At 47.2% G+C, this 19,508-nt stretch overlaps 1 protein-coding gene and 1 long non-coding RNA gene across 4 annotated transcripts; both read right to left on the reverse strand.

Moving 5' to 3' along the window:
• Positions 1 to 87: 87 nt before the first annotated feature.
• Positions 88 to 3,505, reverse strand: LOC137856357 (uncharacterized). The gene is made up of 4 exons (XR_011096403.1): positions 3,100 to 3,505; positions 1,571 to 1,667; positions 1,313 to 1,416; positions 88 to 868 (listed from the first exon to the last, which is right to left on the reverse strand). It is a non-coding gene; the product is annotated as an uncharacterized lncRNA (long non-coding RNA).
• Positions 3,506 to 6,271: 2,766 nt separating this feature from the next.
• Positions 6,272 to 19,065, reverse strand: REST (RE1 silencing transcription factor). 3 transcript variants are annotated; one of them, XM_068681645.1, is made up of 4 exons: positions 18,912 to 19,065; positions 17,171 to 18,081; positions 12,345 to 12,428; positions 6,272 to 9,336 (listed from the first exon to the last, which is right to left on the reverse strand). In XM_068681645.1, exons 2-4 carry the CDS (start codon positions 18,069 to 18,071, stop codon positions 7,637 to 7,639), a joined length of 2,685 nt encoding a protein of 894 aa, XP_068537746.1. In that variant the 5' UTR covers positions 18,072 to 18,081; positions 18,912 to 19,065; the 3' UTR covers positions 6,272 to 7,636. The 3 variants fall into 3 exon arrangements, with proteins under 3 accessions (XP_068537746.1, XP_068537747.1, XP_068537748.1); XM_068681646.1 differs by having other exon boundaries at positions 17,171 to 18,078; positions 18,912 to 19,063; XM_068681647.1 differs by lacking the exon at positions 18,912 to 19,065 and adding an exon at positions 18,606 to 18,711.
• Positions 19,066 to 19,508: the final 443 nt, after the last annotated feature.

Here is a 19,508-nt window from a genome sequence, read left to right on the forward strand (position 1 = left end):
TGCGTCCTGCTAACTACACAAAAGCACAAGCAAGATGGTTTGTGTTAGAGGAAAATGTATCGTGCCACAGCTGACAGCCCAAGAGAGACGAGACTGCTGCAGTGAAGTCCTGCCAGGTTCAACCACTGGAGTGGCTGAAGATGTGTTTACAATAGACACATGCATGCAGAGCTGGCATACTTGTGTCTGGCCACACAGACTGCAGACAGACACAATGCTGAGGTGAATGTAGCTCCAGCAGGCTCATCCTGCTCCCCTCTGGCTGAGTGGGCCATGTCTCCTGCTGTCCTGTTAGTCCAGCCTGATCCTCACCACTGATGATGAACTTGCACGCCTTCCTGCAGCCTGTTTGTCACCACAGACAGGTGCTCTGACCTGTGGTCTGACTCCAGTTCTCCAGGGGGAACTTGTGTTTGTGCCTCTCATCCTGTCACTGGGCATGACTGAAAAGAACCTGGCTCTGTCCTCTTTGCACCCTCTTCAACTATTTATGTGATTCTGTGCCCCCCATGTCTTTTTCACTAGCTCCTTCACCAGCTTTGTTGCCCTTCTCTGAATGCATTCTCTGACCTCAGTATCCTCATAGTGAGGGGCCCAGAACCAAACACAAGGTACGGTCTCACCCACACCAAGTACAGAGGGGGCAATCACTTCCCTGGCCCTGCTGGCCACACTTTTTCTGATAATAGCATGAGCAAAAACAGGAAAATGCCTCACCTGGCAGCAACTCTTCATTTTGCTGGGTTATCAGCCGAGGTCCTCCAGCTGAACTGGAGGTCAGGAGAAGGGTCTGGCTGTGGTCTGTTAAAACCAGCTCGACAAATACAAAGCAGGCAACCTCCTGTAACATTCCTCTGCTGCTGTAAGTCTGGGAAAGACACAATACAGAAGACAAACACCAAATGCAGAAAGAGTAAACTGGAAGACCTTTCTCTGCTACAGCACAGGTCCTCAGCCCTGAAGCTAGACATGAAGAAACGCAGGTGAGCTGTGTTTGGTGTAGCAGGTGCTAGGGCTGCATCTAGGAGAAAAATCTTGCTGCCAACATGAGGATGTGTAGGGTCATTTGGTGCTTCCTGAGACATGCACGTGGGGCAGCACGAGGGCTGGAAGTCGTGGGGGTGTTCTGTGCTTTGGCAGAGCCCCTGCTCACCTATCGATTCCATGGACCACGAGAGCAGCAGACAGCTACCCACAGCCCCGGCTGGGAACAAAACTGTGTGCTCCTGGCAAATGTTAAACCTCAGCGTGCAGGTTTAATGTGGAAGCAATTAGTGCCTTGATGAAAGCACAGAAATACCTTTAGAAATACCTTTAATGAGCTCGGAGGGCTGGATTACACTGAAGCTGAGGATCTACTCGGGAACACTTCTCAAAGGGATAGCTCGTGTCTGTTTTACACCAATGCCAGACAGCCTGAAAGGCAAGACAATTTTTAACGTGTCTGTGGACAACAACAGCTAATTAAATCTTACCGTGGGAGCCAAAAGCAAATGGAGCTGGAGTCTCTGTGCAAAAAGGAGGTGTAAGGACAGGGCTGGGAAGGCTGAACCTTCTGGGAGGGTCTCACCTTCACGGAGCTGGGTGCAATCACTTAGAAATACTCCAGAAAGGTGAGGAAATCTTCAAAGTGCATTATCAGCAGGGCAGCTCAGTTCTCTGGATTGCTGAAATAAATAAATAAATAGAAATAAAGCAGCCATGTACCACAGCCAGGTACCTCCAACCTAGGAAAAAAAAAAAAAAAAGCTGCTGCTTTTCATGGCAAGAGAAGAACAAAATGCCCTCCAAACGTCACCTTGAGGTTTTTGCTCACTGTTAACGCCCCCAAAATAGCCTGTAACATGGAAGAGGTGCACTGGGCTGGGAGCCCAATGGCCCAGAAGTTTCAAGCATCTGCTTCTTGATTTTTTTTATTTATAAGTCGTGAATCACGTGAAACTACCTGTAAACTCTCTTCACCAGCAGCTGATTTCACAGACCTCGTAGCCAAACTGCTGGTGCTTGTCCAGCACCACTCAGGACAGAGACCGAGGTGCCCTGTGGGCACCGACTTGCCCTCTCTATCCCCCTGGTGGCAGAGCTGTGCCTGTGAAGATGGGCTCACAGCAGCCCGAAACACCAGAGTGCTCTTCACCAGCTGCTCAAGGATAACGAGATGGTGGGAACATCACATTTCAGAGACTGGGTGCCTCGGTGTGGCTGTGGCCAGAAATTTTAGTCTGTGCCTCACGTTCCCAACCGAGCCTCACGTGCAGCCCTAAATCAAGAAAGAGGGACAGGGGAGACGGGAACCTCAAACCACCAGGGTTACTCTGGACAGCTCTGAGCAGGGCTTGAAATGCTTTTTGGAAAGAATAGAGCAGAAAGGGGAGAAAAAAAGTGTAAGCTCTTTATAAAAAACAGCTTCTCCAGCTCAGCCCTCTTTTCAGTTTTGCTCCATGACTGCAGGGCTCAGGCATGCTGAAAAAACAGTGCAAAGAGCAAGGCTGGATTGGGGGCAGGCAGACGTGCTGCGCTGCACGTGTGTTAGACAGGAGCATGTGCTGTGCTGCAGATCCCTGCAGCAAGTGCTAACTACTTACATATGAAACCAACACAAAGAAACAAAAAAATACCAAGCCAAAATTGTGAGCTTTGTATTTCATCGTGTTCACACGCTGCCTTGGTACCACACGGCCTTGCACTTGTGTGCACAAATTAGCATCAAGCAGCAAGTTTTCAGCCTAGTGCAAGAAGCTGGGTGAAGGATGACCTGGCTATAGGCGTAAGGGAAAACTGTTTCTCACATTGGCAAGCTACTTTATGAGATTTCACCTGATTTTGACTCTTTCTGGAGGGGAAACAGCATGAGCTGGTCATGTAAAGGGCAGGGCCTCCTCTATTGATCCTGTCTGAAATAATTAACTCACACAGCACAGGCAGAGGCACAGAAGTACCCCTCCATCTCTGTGTCACACTCTCAGGCCACCTCTCTTGCAGCTCGTAATTAGGATTGGGTACCACACCTGCTCCCTGTCCTTACACACCCCCCTTATGGTAAACTACACACATTACCTACAAGACTTTAAGAGCTGCAAGCCAAAACGTGCCCCTTACCTGGTCCCAGCAGCTCCATCCTGCACCCTCCAAGGCCATGTCCTGTAGCAGCAGTGCCCCCTGCTCTTTAGTGCTTCAGCATTACCTGAAACCCAAATTTTCACTGACAAACTAAGACCATCACCCTTGGGGGAATGAGAGAATTTGATCACTTGAAAACGATCAATCAGCAAACATAAACACTCACCTCTTGTGCTTTGTGGAGCACCCCAAATCGTTCAAAGCTGCAGCAACTGCGTATAAAGCTATCCCCACAATTTAATCAAGCATCACTTGCCTTGGTTCCCATGGCAAAGAAGAAGAGTCCCACGTTAGTACCAGCTCAGCATGTCCAGGCCTTGGAAGACAGGTTAGCATCAGAGCTGCAGGATACATCGGGCTCCACAGCTCTCAAGATGTTTCCAGTATCCCTATACAGCCAGTACCATAGCCATGGAGAAGACAGGTGACCTCATTTTTATAAATCTGCTAGGAATTCCCCAAATCATCAGAACCACACATCCTCTGGGAACGCAAGAGGAACTGCCACCAGCATTAAACCTGAAATTCAGATCTGCAACTTCCATCAAGTTGAACTCACACAGGCCCAGCATTATGTTTGAACCTTGTCTGCATCTCTCACTTTGTGCTTCGCTTTAACTGGAGTGAGCAGAGAAATTAATACAATTAAATGGAAAAAGACCATATTTCTGGAGCCACGGTCCCCTTCTGCAGTCAGGACTGCACGTGCAGGTATATCCTGGCTCCCCACATCATTCTGTCCTGATGGCTTGAAGATGCAGTGATGCTTGCGTTGCTGCTGCTGTCAGTTAAAAACATCTCTGGTAGCTATTAATTAATAAGTAGTAGATAGAAGCTGCAAGTTCCTTAATAAAGTTTATTTAATCATAACTATGCTTAGGAAAATACACTTGTACGGGTTAATATAATGCAATTTAGTTTAACTTTACACTACATTTTGGACAAAAGACTTATACATGTCTTAAGTAAAAACAGGATGTACGATCTGGCTTGTTTTACATCTAGTAAAAACGTAGAAAAGGCTGTCATGCACTACAGTAGAAAGAGCATGAAAAAAAAATTACCTTTGGTTTAATTCAGAGAATACAAGTATTGCACTGTAAAAGCATCAAACATGGTGCAACCAAACATCACAAACACATTTCCGTGCCAGCTTACAAACGTTTGTTAGCTAGTATAATTTTAGAGGGAGGAAGTATATGTACACATAAAATAATTCCATAAGCTATTCGGATTCTGTTAATATTGTACGTATGCCACATATCTACAGAACTGCCATTCAAGAAAACTTGAATTTGGTTAATACTTCTCAGCTACATCTGTTGAATCTAAGTCTGTTGAAATTAATGACGCTACCACATCTTAACTGGCCTGTCAGTTGTCAAACCTTCTTTTTTTCAATTAATGAAGTCTCAGCCTAGACCATCAAAACCCAAAACATTGGATTATGAGTGCAATCCACTTCTGGATCGTTTCTTAGGGCAGTTACTTTGAGTGTACGGAGGATCCACACAGGCAAAAACCCCACACACTGTGTTGCTCAGCCAAGGACCGGCAGTGCAGAGCTGTCCTGGTGCTACTCCCTGCGGCCATGAATTGAACACTCGTGCAGGTTATCATCATCAAGACAAAAAGAAATTACTAGTATTGGTCAAACTGACACAGAATAATTTAAGAATATTGAAAGAGACAGAAGTCATTGTTTAAAAAGGAGATACAGCAATGCAAAACCCCCACGTGTGGTAGGTTACCTAATTCATACACTCCACATCAAATATTCAATATTAGACATTTCTAACATTTTAGATACACATGACACAGTAAAATCTTTGCTGCTTTAATTAACATACTCCCAAATCTTGGCCTTCACCAAGCAGATAATTCCAACACAGCTACGTACCAACAGTAGGCATCTCAGGACATTGCTGGTAAGGGTCTCAAGTAGACTTTTCTTCTTAATATTTCAATATTAAGATTATCTTGTGATAAAACACTGCTTAACAGAAGCACCGTTGTCTTCAAAGAGTTCTTGGTAGATCACGCATTAAAACCTTGACCACTTCCCAGAAATGTCCAGAGGAGTATCTCAAAAAAACACACTTTTTTTTTTTTTTTATCTCATAAAGAGAGATTTCAAGTCAGTCTACACCATACTTTCCTTTAAAATTAACAAAAAAAAAAAACTATCAGGCCAGTCCACAAGTTTATCTGAACATAGCTGAAGTCCTTGAAGTCTCTCAGAAGATGGCAAATGCCAAAGGGGAGCTATAAAATCTCTACACAGTACTGGAATTCCCAGCATCTGTTCACATTGCTCACAAATGGTGGCAACATTATATATCACTGGGGAAAAAAAAATATCTAAGACTATCACAACTGGTTGTCTAGGAAAACAATTCATCTAGGTTTATTTTCTTAATGTTTAACATAAATATAGTTGCAACGTGATCTTTAGTTGACACTGATTGTCACAGCCAAGGTAAGGATTGAATGCTATCTAAGCAAACAAAATCTCACTATACAACTTATTTCTGCCACGAGGGATGTCCTCCCTCTCAAATCTTTGGCCTCCTATTATACCGATCTCTCCCAAAAGGAGAAGCAACGTAGCATTGTTGTTCTCTATTCATTCAAGAGGGTTTGTCTGGAGAAGAAGCTGACATAGGGACAGGCAGAGCAAAATGGGGTATAGTCCAGAACATTTTAGGTCATAAACCACACTAATACTGATTGATCTCTCCTCTCCAAACACCTGCCTCCAAATTTGCTTCTTTGGAGTTGACAAGAAGCTACCCCCAACTGCTCCAGCTGAAAAGGGAGCTAACGGTGGTGTTCTGCAGCACAGATGAGACGGGAGTGTTTTGTGCTTTCCCTGCTTATTTGGATTTTGTTCACATTTTACTACTACAAGCAGCAGGCATGCAATCTCTTGCATGTTTCTGTGCACCAGAAGAGAAATCTGCTTAGAATTAAAAACTCCTGCAGTGATGGTTCTTGCACACAGACCTAAGAGCACAATCTTACGTGTTTCTCCTTCTCCCTCTGCATGGAAGCAGGATGGTTTTACTAAACGCAACTTGAATGAATAAGGAGCAGGAATTCCTACAAGTTTTAATACCAGGTTTGTTGCTTACCAGTTATCTTTGTGGGTTTTGTTTGTTCGTTTTTGGTGAGACATTAGATTTTGATGAACCATACTTATATCAGTGCTACATTTTTATTTTATTTTATTTTATTTTAAGTTCATGAAGTTTGACTGCTGTCCACTGTGGAAATTAAAACAGGAAAAAAAGATCAGCTGGACTCTGCAAAACTTGCAGACATTTCCACTGAGAGCATGTATTGCCCTGTCTGGTGATCCCAAATTAGAAATTAGAATTTTTTCTTCTGGATACGTATTAAAAATACCAGAAGTGGCATTTCTATGAAAAAAAAAAAAAATAGTGTTTTGAAACTGCAATGGTATCCTTTTGCTCAACAGCTATAAAATTTTAAAGCTAGTCAAAAATATATAGCCAAACAATTCATAATTTCATGCACAAGTAGCAATACCCCACAAAAACAAGAAAAATATGCAGTAAAAAGAATCACAAAAAAAAAAAAACTGGCCCATGGTAAGCAACGAATCTGAATGTTTTGAAATAAAAATGGCTACACAAACAAAACCAAACATGCATATATAAAGTGTACACGTACTGCACAAGCGCTATTTCTAAAGGATTAAACTGCATAGGTAAAAACAAAAACAATGTGCAATATTTTAAGCCTTTAAAGCACAAAAAAAAAAAAGCAGAAAATTAAAAATAATGAATTTACTTCCCCACAGCGGAGCCAAGTATGTATCATAGTTAATAAGACATTAATCAGGACAGGTTCTCCAATCAAAAGTTGGAAGGACTAACCCCAAATTTTGGCTCACTGTTCACACTTTGGGGATCTGAAATGTACACTCACAATTATAATTATCTCCAACAGTCACGTTCATCGCTAGCCAACTTTGATTTGTTTTTACAAAGTGCTCTTTTATGTAATAGAAGCTATCACCCTGGTAGAAAAAAACATTGAGTAGTTTTTACCACTTTGAACGTCCAGAGACATTACGAAGAACTGAAACAAAGGCAGAGGAGAGGGGAAAGAGATGAGTTGGCTGCTAGAACAAAAAGCAACTGTCAGCGGCTCTATAAACATCCAACTTGTGTATGAGTTGCTACAGTCTTGTTCCTAAAATTCTATTTATAAAATAACTGCATAAGCTAACGGACTAGAAGCAGACAGACTTTACGGGACACGGCCTCATACGCCCTACCTGCCTTCTCTAACGAGGAGATCCAACAGTTAATGAGTTCATTACATAAAAAGTCGTCAAAAAATATTTTCAACTGAAAAATAAATCCCAACGCAGACTCTAAAGCAACCCATGCTTAAAAAAAAAAAAAAAAAATCTACAGCATCTGTACACGAGCTATATAAGATCTTACAAAAGATACACATACCCCAAAACCACAACTATTTAATTCTACTCCTGCCCTTTTGTCGCCTTCTCGAGATAATATACATTGACCAAGTGGCGATTGAGGTGCTTGCTGTATTCGCCCTCCTTTCTAAACGAGCGGTCACAGAAAATGCACACATAGTTCTCCCTGACCACTGTGCTGTCTGCAGCTCCCTCTGATGCCTTAGGGCTGGCTTCCTCTGGCACAGAGTGAGCGCCGTTCAACCCCGAATCATCGCTTCCTTCCGATATGTTGTCGCTGATGTCGCTGCCTTCGTGGCTGTGGATGCCCTCATCCTCCTCCATTTCCTGAGATTCATTCCCTGCTGCGTTACCCGGGGACGGTAAGGCCAGCGCTACCGTAGGGCTCTGCACGCACCCTTCTGGGGGTGCAGGTGCTGGCACGGCATCTCCCGTGGGCTCTGTCACCGGCAGGCGTGCCTTAGTCAGGTCCATCGGGTCAGGGTTACTCACAGTTTCTGCCACGCAGGTTTCCTCTGGCTCCTTCTCAGGCTCCAGATCTGGTAACGCGTCCATGGGCTCATCCGACGTGTGTTCAGAAGACGCCTCCTGAGGAGACTCTTCAGAGGAAGCGTTTTCCTCCGCATCCACCTTTCTCTCCTGTTTTTCACAGTCAGCGTCTTTGCTCTCCTCTGCTGCAGCAGGCATGCCTTGATCCTTCACCTCACTGTCTGCATTTGCATCCTGCTCTGCCAGACAAAGCTGTCCTGGCTCCTGTGCAGAACCTCCTTCAGCACTGACGCTCTCCCCCTCGCGAGTGTGACCACCACCATCACCTGATGATGCTGGGCCAGCAGGATCTTGCTCCTTCACCTGGTCGCCGCTCAGACCGTCAGGCTTCACACCCCCATCTTCTTCTCTAAGAGGACACTCGTCTGGCATCTCCTCTTCCTCCATCTTCTCCTGATCAGGTCGACTGCTTTTCCTACTGTGCTTGTTTTTCAGAGCTTTCTTTTTTTTGTTTTTCTTAAGGCAGGAATTTTGCTTTTTAGGCTCCTCCTCCGGTGCCTCATTTTTTTGAGCTTCCTGGTAGTCTTTGGGCTTAGTTTCCACTTTCTTTTTCTTTTTTGTTACTGCTGAGGTGTCATTTGCAGGCTCTTGCTTTGAGGAATTTACTTCTGCCTCTGCCTTTCTTTTGATCTTCTTTGTTTTACATGCTTTCTCAGCATTTTTCTCAGTTTTAATATCCACCTCCTTGTTTTCTGAAGCTGATTTCCGACTTCTGGTTGTCACCTGGCCTGCCGAAACACTGGTTGCCGGCTTCTTTTCCTTTGCTAAATTCTCTTTTTTCTCCACTTTCACAGTTTTCTCCGCTTTCTTTGCGGCTGACTCCCCCTTCGTTTGCTCCTTCTCCGCCTTGTCGTTAACACCCTCAGCAAAGTCCGCTTCGCTCTTTTTAGTCCGTAGCTTCACCTTGGAGACATCCATGGTGATGTCTGAACAGTCGGGGTGCCTGGATTTGATGTGGTACTGCAGGTTGCATTTTTTAGACGCCGCGTAGTCACAGACAGGGCAGAGAAACTGGCGCGGGTTGACGTGGAGCTCAACATGCTTTTTGAAATTGCTGCGGTCGGCTGTTTTGTAGTCACAGTGTGGGCAAGTCAGAGGCTTCGGCCCGTTGTGAACCTGCCGCGCATGCCGAGTCACTTCGTGCTGGTTTGAGGCCACGTAGCTGCACTGGTCACATTTGAATGGCTTCTCACCTAAGGAAGGAAGGGCGGAAGGGAACGATGATGATTATTGAGCACGGGGGTGGAAAGGAAACGGCATTGTGCTAATACAGGCACGGAGATACGGAACTCAAAAAGGCAAACAAAATGATCCATGCGCCTTTAAAATTAAACACTACCAACATAGGAAATCCACAAGTCACAAACACATCCACGAGACACCAAAAACGATATACAAAATAAAAAAAAAAAAGAGAGGAGGGGCAAGGATTGGGAGGAAAGGGATCCACAACCAAACAAGCAGTAACAACGTCACGGGTTCTGGCTATGCATACATACCGGCAGAGATCCCTCTACAGTAATATTAGCAAATGGAATCCATACCCAACTGGTCCATTGAATGCATTGTAGAAAAACGAAATGCAACATTGGATGAATAGCAGTTTCACACAAACGTTTCAAAAAGTCCAACTTTACACAGAGTTAGCGTACTTCATGCTTGCATTGAGAAAAGAAGTAAGGGAAAATAAGCTAGCAAAAACCAACGCCTGTGAGAGAAACACCCTGCTTAGCTGATCTTGGCCTCTGATAGCTCAGTTTGCTGGAGTTTATGTTTCAGACACGACGTGCTGGCTGCGGGCTACTCTTGGCAAGGCAATCCTAGGCATTCTAAAGCCATGGCGTTACTACTGAAACCTGCATTTACATTTCTGGAGTTACTCTTGCATAAGTGTTTTCGAAATGTTAGGTTTAGCGCACGCTGCTGCAGCCCAACTGGCTTTCCATTTACACATCAAAGCATGCAGGAAAAACACTTTCAGCACAATAAATCGATACAAAAATACTCTGAGAATATTTGTACGCAGGCAAATTCAGCTGAGGAACTCGGGATGCTCTCAAGCTCTAAACCAGCATCTCAAAACTGACCTGTGGTACTAGTGCATGCCACTTCGAAGGCACACTGAGAAGCCACCCCAAGCCCTTAAGTCCATGGTACAATAGTATTTGTGCCATCCCTCCAGCCCGCTGCCCCGACTCATGCTGCTCCTCGGAAGCCCCATGACTCAGAAGACCTGAGCAGCCTGCAATTAACGCGACGTCGCCATGACTGCGCTGTCCATTTGTGTGTCAGCCACACGGACTGCAACAGGTTGTGCTGCCTCCCTGGCAAGCAGGGCTGGTGACGCTTGCTGAGGAGCCTAGAACACTTCATTTCTGCCTGCAGCATCTCCTTGTTATTTAACGAAGGATTGGTTTGATCCAGCCCATCTTCTTTCCTTCCTCTCACCTCCTCCTCGACTCCCAGTGACCTTTTCCACGAGCTTAACCTTGAGGTGCTTCACTGGGCATACTCCTGCCAAGGGTGGACCTTATTCACCTACACTGCATACATCAGCTTCACGGTATAGACAGTGAGGACAAGAAGTCCCACTCTTATACGTGCTTCAACAGGCTGTTCCAACCACACAGAGTGCTCAGAAATGTTGGAAAGCCATATCCAACAGGTAACGCACACACTGTACACAGAAAGCTTGTGTCTGGCACCTTGACCACATCCAACGTTCCTGTGCAAGTGGATCACTCAGCCACTAAGGTGGCTAAGACAGCTAAAGTAGTGCAGCGGACTATAAAGCACTGCACTTCACTGCCTTGCACTTGAACATAGTTAAAATCAGCACTGGTTTGCCCTAAAAGTCCAGCTTTTGAACTGCAAGAATCTGGAAGCTGCTCAGAAGTTGCTACAGAAAGGCCTGGGCAAGAGGGCAAGGCAAGAAGGGCAACAGAAGTTATGACAGCTGTTAATAAAAAAACCCCGAGAGCAATCTCCTATGTGCAATCCCATTCCTGTCAGCACTGCTCATGCCCTCCTTCCCAGACCTTCAACTCAATGACCAAGGGCAAATCTCACTCCTTGTCCCCTTTGGATTTCAGAATTCTTTGCATAGACAAGGGGGGAAGAGGATGTTCAGAAAATAGTTTCCAGGCTCAGTAAGTTTTGAACAAACCATTTGCAAATTCACATTTAGCCCAGAGCTTGAGTTAAAAAATTTGGTTGGTTGGTTGGTTTTGGTTTTGTTTCTGAAAGAATTCAGTTGAAAAACTCTCAAACCAAAATACTGGCACATCATTTTTAAGCTGGCTATTTTCAATGGGTCCAAACCCCCATCCCACAACACTTAAAAACGCCTTCTGGTGTCAGCTATTGAAATCAAAACAGCTACTGTTCATGAGGCTTTTATTACTGTTTGCCAGGGATGGGAATTCATCTAGGGTTGGTCAATTCAGATTTTAGCAAGCCCAAAGCATCTACCTCAGCTACCCTAAAAGGGTCACTAAGTACACCTGTGCTTGCGTTTAGCATGACTGTGGAGTAAGAGCTCAGAAAAAAATGCTGCTATTTTATTCAAAAAACAGAACAAAACAGAAAGATTAACAAGAGAGCAGGAGATGTTTTTTAACACCACAGCTTTGCGATCAATGATGGAAAATAAATGCTAGTGAAAATTGCTAATTCTGCCCCGTAGTGCCACAAGACTGAATCATCATTTGTAAAAAAAACTCCTGAGTTTGCTCATTGCCAGAAGCAGGCACTGCTTTGAATCTTTTTGTAATACTAAGCAAAAACTGAGGGTTTCCTCGGAGCTCCTCGATGCGATGAGATAACAAACATCACAGGGGAGCTTCTCAGCTAATCAAACCTCTCCCAGCTTCACTGATTTGAACTGAATTGCAGCAGACAGAAGGCAAGAATTTGTTCCTACATCATTGCAATGTTGTGTTTACTACTAGACTAAGACTACTACAGCAGTCCTATGAACCTCAGAATACATCTTGGATAGTGAAGGGAAAGAAAAAAATATATATTCCCCCATTAACACTTGTATGAATGGCAGTATTATTTTAGCAGGTAAGGACAGCCTTCTCTGTTAAAACCAGCAGCTAAAGCTCAGGCTATCCTGGACGAGATGAGCGCCTCGTCTCATCCAGAGCCACCCCCTTTTCCTGAGGCATGCTGCTGCCACCGCCACCCCCTTACCAACCTGAGTGGGTGCGCATGTGCCTGGTTAGATGGGTCTTCTGGGAGCTGGAGTAGGGACACATGGCGCATTGATAGGGCCGCTCTCCTGCGAAAACAGAACAGAAGGGAACAAAAACACCAGCGATTAGTTACTGACACGCAGCTGGTTCCCATACTTGGTTCCCAAACCATCCGTGCCAGGCTGTCACAGAACCCCCAGCTGCATTTCAAGACACGTTATCGCTCAGAAAAGGGTCAGGGCGAGAAGCATGTGCCTGAGCTGAGCCAGCAGATGTGTCATGCCTTATGAACGTGGGACTGCAATGACGGGACAGAATATTAGAGTTGGAGAGTAACCTGAGGCAGAAGGGGATCAGGACAGCCACCTTGAGGAAATCATAAGCCACCAGAGCTGATTTTTCTACAGTGTTTTCTGTCATCAGCCCAAAGACACACAGAAGATACAGACCCTGTAAAAAGCCAGGCACATTTTTGCTTCCTTTAATGCCTTACCTGAAACCTCCACGTTCAACGTGGATTAAGGGTGGAGAGAAACTGCCCCCACATCTCAGAACAGCATTTTCCAGAATGCAAGTGCAAGGGGCTGGGACATACCAGCAAACTTTTATTGGCAAAGTGAAATTGGCTGGAACGTGGACAAGCACAATGCCTTGCTCAGCGAAACTGCTAGCAACAGCTCGAGCACAGCAGCAGCACTTTGAAGACTCAAATTCCTCCACCTGCAGTTTTTGTTTCTGGAGAACTGATGGAAACTAGCCTGCCATAAATTAGGCCTCCACAAGAGAGTTAGCTTGTGTAACTACCAGCACACTTGGAAAATCCTTTTCAAGTGAAGACAAGCCCAAAATAAAGGCCGGCAGATTTAGAAATAACATCCGTTAGGCAGGTCCACGTAAGTCCCAATTTTTTATTTTTATTTTTTTTCCTCAAACTGCCAGCACACTGTAGGCTGCTTTGCCTCCACTACACGTTGTGGAAATGCTTTTTAGTTTAGAGCAGATACGCCTAACAGGGGGCGGCAGTAATGGTGGGAAGGGAAAAGGATATTCTCAGCTGTAACACTACTCAGGGCATAGTCAGCATTACACCGCAGCACTTTGCTACATCAATCAAAGCATACAGCCAACGTCCTCCCCAAACCACTGAGATCCAGACGGGAGCAGAAGCCCTGTACACAGCCTATGCCTTCACTTTCAGAGCACAGTTTTACCTGTAGCAGCTGCTAGGATCCGACGTGAGGCTCCACTGCTGGTCTGTGCTGAATCAGCAGTAGGAGCAGTTGTGGTAATGCAGACAAATCCCCCCCCTTCCTTCCTCCCATTAAATCATTTGGATTACCACTCGTTTGTATCAGCAACTTCAACACGAATTAACCCTAACAATCACAGCCTCCTGCACCACACAACCCCGTCCTGCCCCCCCCAGATTTCCAGTTAAGACACGGTTAAGTCACGTACAAGGGAGGGGTAGGGCTTTTGTCATACAGAAATGGTTGGGGCTTGCAGTGAGCCTTTATGCCAAGCTGCAAGGGTTGTTTTATAAAGTCCTATTCACCAAATGTTATTTTACAAGCTCGCTGTATGCAAACAGGCCACCAAAAAACCCTCTACGAGACACTCAGAGAATAAACCCCGAGCTGGCAAAAGCCAAAGCAGACACTCAACTCTACACAAATGAACAGGCAGAACAACCTCAGTGAACATGTTTGAGATCACCTCCTCACTGAAGCTTTTCTTCCTGTGCTCCTGAAAGCTCTGCTTGAAACAAAATTGCTTCCATCAAACTGCCAGTACAGTGCGGCAAGCAAGAGAGATCTCCTACAGCAAACAAAATAAAAGTACAGCAGCTTGAAGCTAGGCACCGAACACGGGGACTGCCTGAAGAAGGCACCTTTTTTATATAGCCCTGTAAATGAGTTTTGGTTAAGGTTCCTAGAAATTGTTTCTGGTAAGTAAAATGGAAAAATAAAATAAAATAAAATAAAATAAAATAAAATAAAATAAAATAAAATACTGCATTCTGTCTTGCACTTAACACAGTTCCAGGATCAGTAGGAGGAAGTACCTGAGGGGGGTAAATCAAGTCTAAACTTGCTCTAATACATCTAGTGAGCACAAATGAGTCTAGGTGGCTCTGTCCCTGACACATGGGGTCCTTTCTACCCCACCAGCAGAGGAAGGGATGGCCTTGAGCTCCTCCAGACACCAGGCTCTTCCAGGACTAGCTTTCCCAGCAGACAAGCTTATGACCTGCTGCAGGATCCTTAAACCACCCTCTGCCCAAGGTTCCCCGTTTGCCAGCAGCCTGTCCCACAGTTTTTAGTCCAGGACAGATTCACACACGCCTGCTTTTCCACAGAGATGCAAGCACAAGGCAAGCAGGTAACACCCACCTGCTTTCCTGAGGTCAGATGCTTCCTCCACCATGCACTGCCCTTGCCTGCAGCCCCCTTCCCCTCTCTGGCATTTGTGTGTGCCCTCGTTAAGCCACTTCAGTTCACTACCCAGCAGAAAACAAACTTGGGGATGAAGAGAGGGATATTTCACTGCCATTTTGGTAAGCTGAATCTATAAAAACTGTTACTGCAAACAATACACAACAAAACTTACAACGTTTACAAAGGAATCCACTTATTTGAAAGATTTTTAATCAGGTGAGAACTGGCAGAAAGGTCTGCATGTGCTAGCTTTCAGCTAGCAAAGAGAGTAGCTACCAGAGCGAACTAAAAAGTGCTGAAATCATAAAATCATAATTATTCTTCTTCAGCTTAATTAAAACAATGAAAGGACATGACAAACCAAACCAAAACCAAAAGACTTTTAAAGGAGAAAAAGGGAATTGGATGATATTCTACATAGTTTAACTTGCCTTGTTCTTTTTCCTTCTTTTTTTAATACAGCTCACCAGTCATGAAAAAACAGCAGCACTTGTCTGCTGAACACTGTCACCTTCAGAGAACCCTGCCTGCAGCTCTGGGAAATTAGGATCGTATTGAATAGTTTCCGTCACTGATTTTCTTTAAGATTGCAGTTCTCAGAGCTTGCAGAGAGTTTCCCAGCTCTACAGTTGCTGCCATCACCCTCTGCTGCCTTCCCCAGCTGCAGTGATAACAAGGTGCTTCCTCAAGCATGCATTCAGGGTTAGTTCCCCTAAAACTCAATGAGGGCTTTCAGAGATCAGAGTGGGAACCTGATGTCACACAAACACGAGCAGGGATGAATTCAAAGTCGAGACATATGTAGAACAGGCACCACAGCATGAGCTCACACTTGGCAATGAATTCCTGGGATGATTTATTTAGGTTTCTCCTACATTTGGTCAGTTTTACCTGGTCTCTTTCCTGTTATCTCCCACAATACATATAAATGAAAACACTCTGGAGGACAAAACGTACCATTTTCCTAACACCTCCTAAAATAACCTTTGTTTACTTGTTTGGGAAAAAATATTTAGACAAGACTGATCTCCTCCAAACAACGGCTCACTGCTATTGTTAAGAGAGTAGCATGCCTTAACATACCAAAAATCAGAAGAGCCCCTGCAGACCCTTTGTCAGAGCAGCCCCTAAGGCATGCTCGTGAACCCAAACTGCTCCCCAGTGCTCCACCACACCTCGGCTCAGGCCCAGCTCCAAGGTCTCAAGCGTGCAGCCCTCCCCTTCCAGGCAGCTGCAGAAAACTAAGCAGAAGCCTCAAAGCCACTCCGTGTCAGCAGTGTGAAATGTAACTTCAAAGAAGCAACTCGACAAGTGTTTTTGTTCACCTCCAGCAAAAGGAACCGGGCCAGGACACCACACCAGAAGCTAGTTAGCAAGGCTGCTCTCCGAAAAACCTGCAAGTAAAGTATGAATGGCCCCTCCCCGCCCACAGAAGGCATCAGGAGGCAAAGCGCTTGTACCTCGCTGCCCTGAGAAGAGGATGTGGCTGCGACATCCCCTCTCAGACCGCAGCCTTTAGTCAGAAAGGAGTCTCAAGTTTGGCTGCACTTCAGCACTTCCCACGTCAGGGGCTGCGGAGGCTCTGTGATACAAAGCAAGGTATTTCCTAATCAGCTGCAGCCCCAGCTCACACAGCTGCAGGACTGAAGGCCCTCTGAATCCATTTGGTATAAATCAGAGCTGAAAGGGGCCTCATACTTTTCCTGGAGATTACAAACTGACGTTGGGAGAAGACATGAAAACAAGCCAAAGTCTCACTTGAGGGTTCCCTGTAGGCCACCATTAGTATGCATCTCCTTTTGGCTACTGCAGTGATGCAGATCTTAGAAAAAAAGTAAGGGCCATTAAGGGAAATGTATTGCCTATGAACACTACTCAACATTTACTATGGCTTTGTAGATAGGAGAGAGCACTTTTGCATGTGTGCATCATCTTTCTTCTACTCACAACTTAGTCAAGTTTCAGCTTGGTCTCAAGCCACAGTTTTCAAAACCACCTATGTGATTTAGGCATCTTTTGTCAACCTGCTTGTTTTGTTCTCACAAAACATCAGGGCCTTGCAGACCCTGGCAATCATCACACGCACACTTTGCCATGCCCTCTTCAAAAAAGTTGCCCGCAATTAATAAACAGGATGCTCTTCACCTCCCTGTGGGCTCCTGACATTGAGAGATGTCAGGGCCTTCTTAAAATTGCAGACTGGAGCTCAAACCCAACCCCCATTTCACAGGCTACAGCCTGGTAGCACCAAGTACAACAAGAAAGCCTTACAAGGGTGGAACAAGCTCTGCAAAGAGAAGAATCTTGGTTTGCTTCATCCGTTCAGTTTCACAGTACTTACCAAGCTTACATCAAAAAAAAAAAAAAAAAAAAGAAGATTAAAGGCTTACCTGTGTGAGTTCTAATATGTTGAATATAGTTGTTTTTCCTGTCTGAAAAGTAGGAGCATTGCGAGCAGGTATACACTTTCCTAGGAAAGTGATTTCTTAGGTGTTTCTTCCAGTGATATTCACTGACAGTAGTATAAGTGCATATGGTACACTTGTAGACTCTCTCATTTTCTCCGGCTTTGTTGTGGTGCTTCAGGTGAGCCAGATAGTGATCGTATCTGTTAGTGTTATAGCCACAGCGATCACAACGGATCGGGCCCTTGGAGAAATCCACCTCTTCGGTGGTGCAGGAATCGGACTCCTTGACCTGGGCCTGCTTTTCCGCATTTTCTTCCACGAAGAATTTCTTAGCGCTGTGAACCCTGATGTGATGCACAAACTCCTCTTCGGACTCTGCCTCGTACTGGCAAGGCTTACAACGAAACGGCTTGCTCTTGAGGCTCTTACACTTGTCCTCTGTGCTTTCTGGGGTACCCGGTGCCTCCAACGGGGCCTCTTTGTCCGCACTAGGAGCCTCGGGAGCGGGGCAAGCAACCGGCCCTTCATTTTCCACGCTGGGCACTTCAAGAGGGCTCAGCTCCACATTTTCGGGTGCCTCCCGGTCGCTCTGCTCAGGCTGGGCATCTTCCATACCCTCCCCATCGCTGTCGGAGAAGTTGCTGTCCCCCACCGTCGTCAGCTCCGCCATCTGCCTCTCCTCCCCGACCAGGTAGTCGCAGCAGTTGCCGTTCACCTCTCCGGTCAGGGCCACGTTGGCCAGCATGATGAGCTGTGGAGCCGCCAGCTCGGCTTTGGACAGCTCGTGCAGGTCGTACATGTCTCCGGGCAGCGCCATGCCCAGGTTGGCCCCGCCGGGGAACAGGCTGCTCCCCCCGGCCTGCCCCAGCACCTGCGTGGCCATAGCAGCGCTGCTGTGGGGAAGGAAGAGAAGCAACAGCGGTGAGCACAAAAAAACACAGCAGGGCAAAAAAAAACACACACAAAGCCACCCTCTGGGGGTGGGGGGGGCTCCCCCTGCGCCCCCCCTCCCAGCCGAGGAGCCCCCCGGGGGTGCAGCCGGGAGGCGGCCGGGGGGAGCCGTGCCCCGCCGCAGCCCTCCCCCCGTCCTCCTCCCTCCCTCCCTCCCTCTTTCCTTTCCCTTCCCTTCCTTCCCTCCCCGCTCCCCTCCCTCCCTCCCAGCCAGGCATGCGGCCATTTTCTGCCTGCCCACACAAAGCGGCCCTCCCCGCCGCCGGGGGGTGGAAGGAGGCGAGGAGGAGGAGGAGGAGGAGGAGGAGGAGGAGGAGGAGGAAGAAGAGGGAGGAAGAGGAGGAGGAGGGGGGGGTGGGAGCCTCGCCGTGGAACCGGCACGGAGGCGAGGCGAGGGCTCCGCTTCCTCCTTCCCCCCCCCACCCCCCAAAAAAAAAAAAAAAAGAAAAAAAAAAAAACACAAAACCAGGGCTCGGCTCCGGGGCAAGGTCACCGCGGCCGATCGCCGCCTCCCGGGGCCGCGGGGCGCTGCCCTTCCTCCGCCCAGCCCCGGCGCGGTGCAGGCGGCGGCTCCTTAGCCGTGGTGCTGATCCCCCCCCCCCCTCTCCTCCTCCCTCCCTTCCCTTCATTCCCTTCCTTCCCATTTCCCTTCTCGGCCCGGCCGGGCCCGGCCGCCCCCGCCCCGCCGATCAGCCCTGGACAGCGCCTCTCGGCTCGGCTCGGCTCTGCCCGGCTGCGCTCGCTGCTTTCCCCGGGGCTCCGCCGCACTCACCGGCGGCTCGGGGCCGCGGGGCTGCTCCTGCTCCTCCTGCTCCTGCTCCGGCTCCTGCTGCTGCTGCTGCTGCTGCGGGGCGCGGCGCGGCGCGGGGCCGAGCGGGCGCTGCTGGCGGCGGGAGGCGCATTCCAGCACACAGCGCGCAGCGGCGGCACCGCCCCGCCCCGCCCCGCCCCGCCCCGGCACGGCTCGGCTCGGCCCGGCCTCCCAGCGGCTCTGGAGGGCTCTTCCCAGCCCTACAGCTCGTCAGGTTCTCACAGAATCAATCACGGAATTTCTAGGTTGGAAACACGTCAAGATCATCGAGTCCAACCTCTGACCTAACGCTAACAGTCCCCACTAAACCATATCCCTAAGCTCTACATCTAAACGTCTTTTGAAGACTTCCAGGGATGGTGACTCCACCACCTCCCTGGGCAGCCTGTTCCAGTGCCTAACAACCCTTTCGGTAAAGAAGTTCTTCCTAACATCCAACATAAACCTCCCTTGGCAAAACTTTAGCCCATTCCCCCTCGTCCTGTCACCAGGCACGTGGGAGAACAGGCCAACCCCCACCTCGCTACAGCCTCCTTTAAGGTACCTGTAGAGAGCGAT

This window comes from Anas acuta, chromosome 4, assembly GCF_963932015.1.
Source record: "Anas acuta chromosome 4, bAnaAcu1.1, whole genome shotgun sequence".
Lineage (NCBI taxonomy): Eukaryota > Metazoa > Chordata > Aves > Anseriformes > Anatidae > Anas > Anas acuta.

Bases quoted from the DNA above. Each gene is read 5' to 3' on its own strand.
- REST (XM_068681645.1), bottom strand. From the start codon at position 18,071: ATGGCCACGCAGGTGCTGGGGCAGGCCGGGGGGAGCAGCCTGTTCCCC. The intron at 12,429-17,170 runs GTAAGCCTTTAA...CTGTTTTCGCAG, and splicing joins ACATATTAGAACTCACACAG to GAGAGCGGCCCTATCAATGC. The intron at 9,337-12,344 runs GTTGGTAAGGGG...TTCCTTCCTTAG, and splicing joins GCACATGCGCACCCACTCAG to GTGAGAAGCCATTCAAATGT.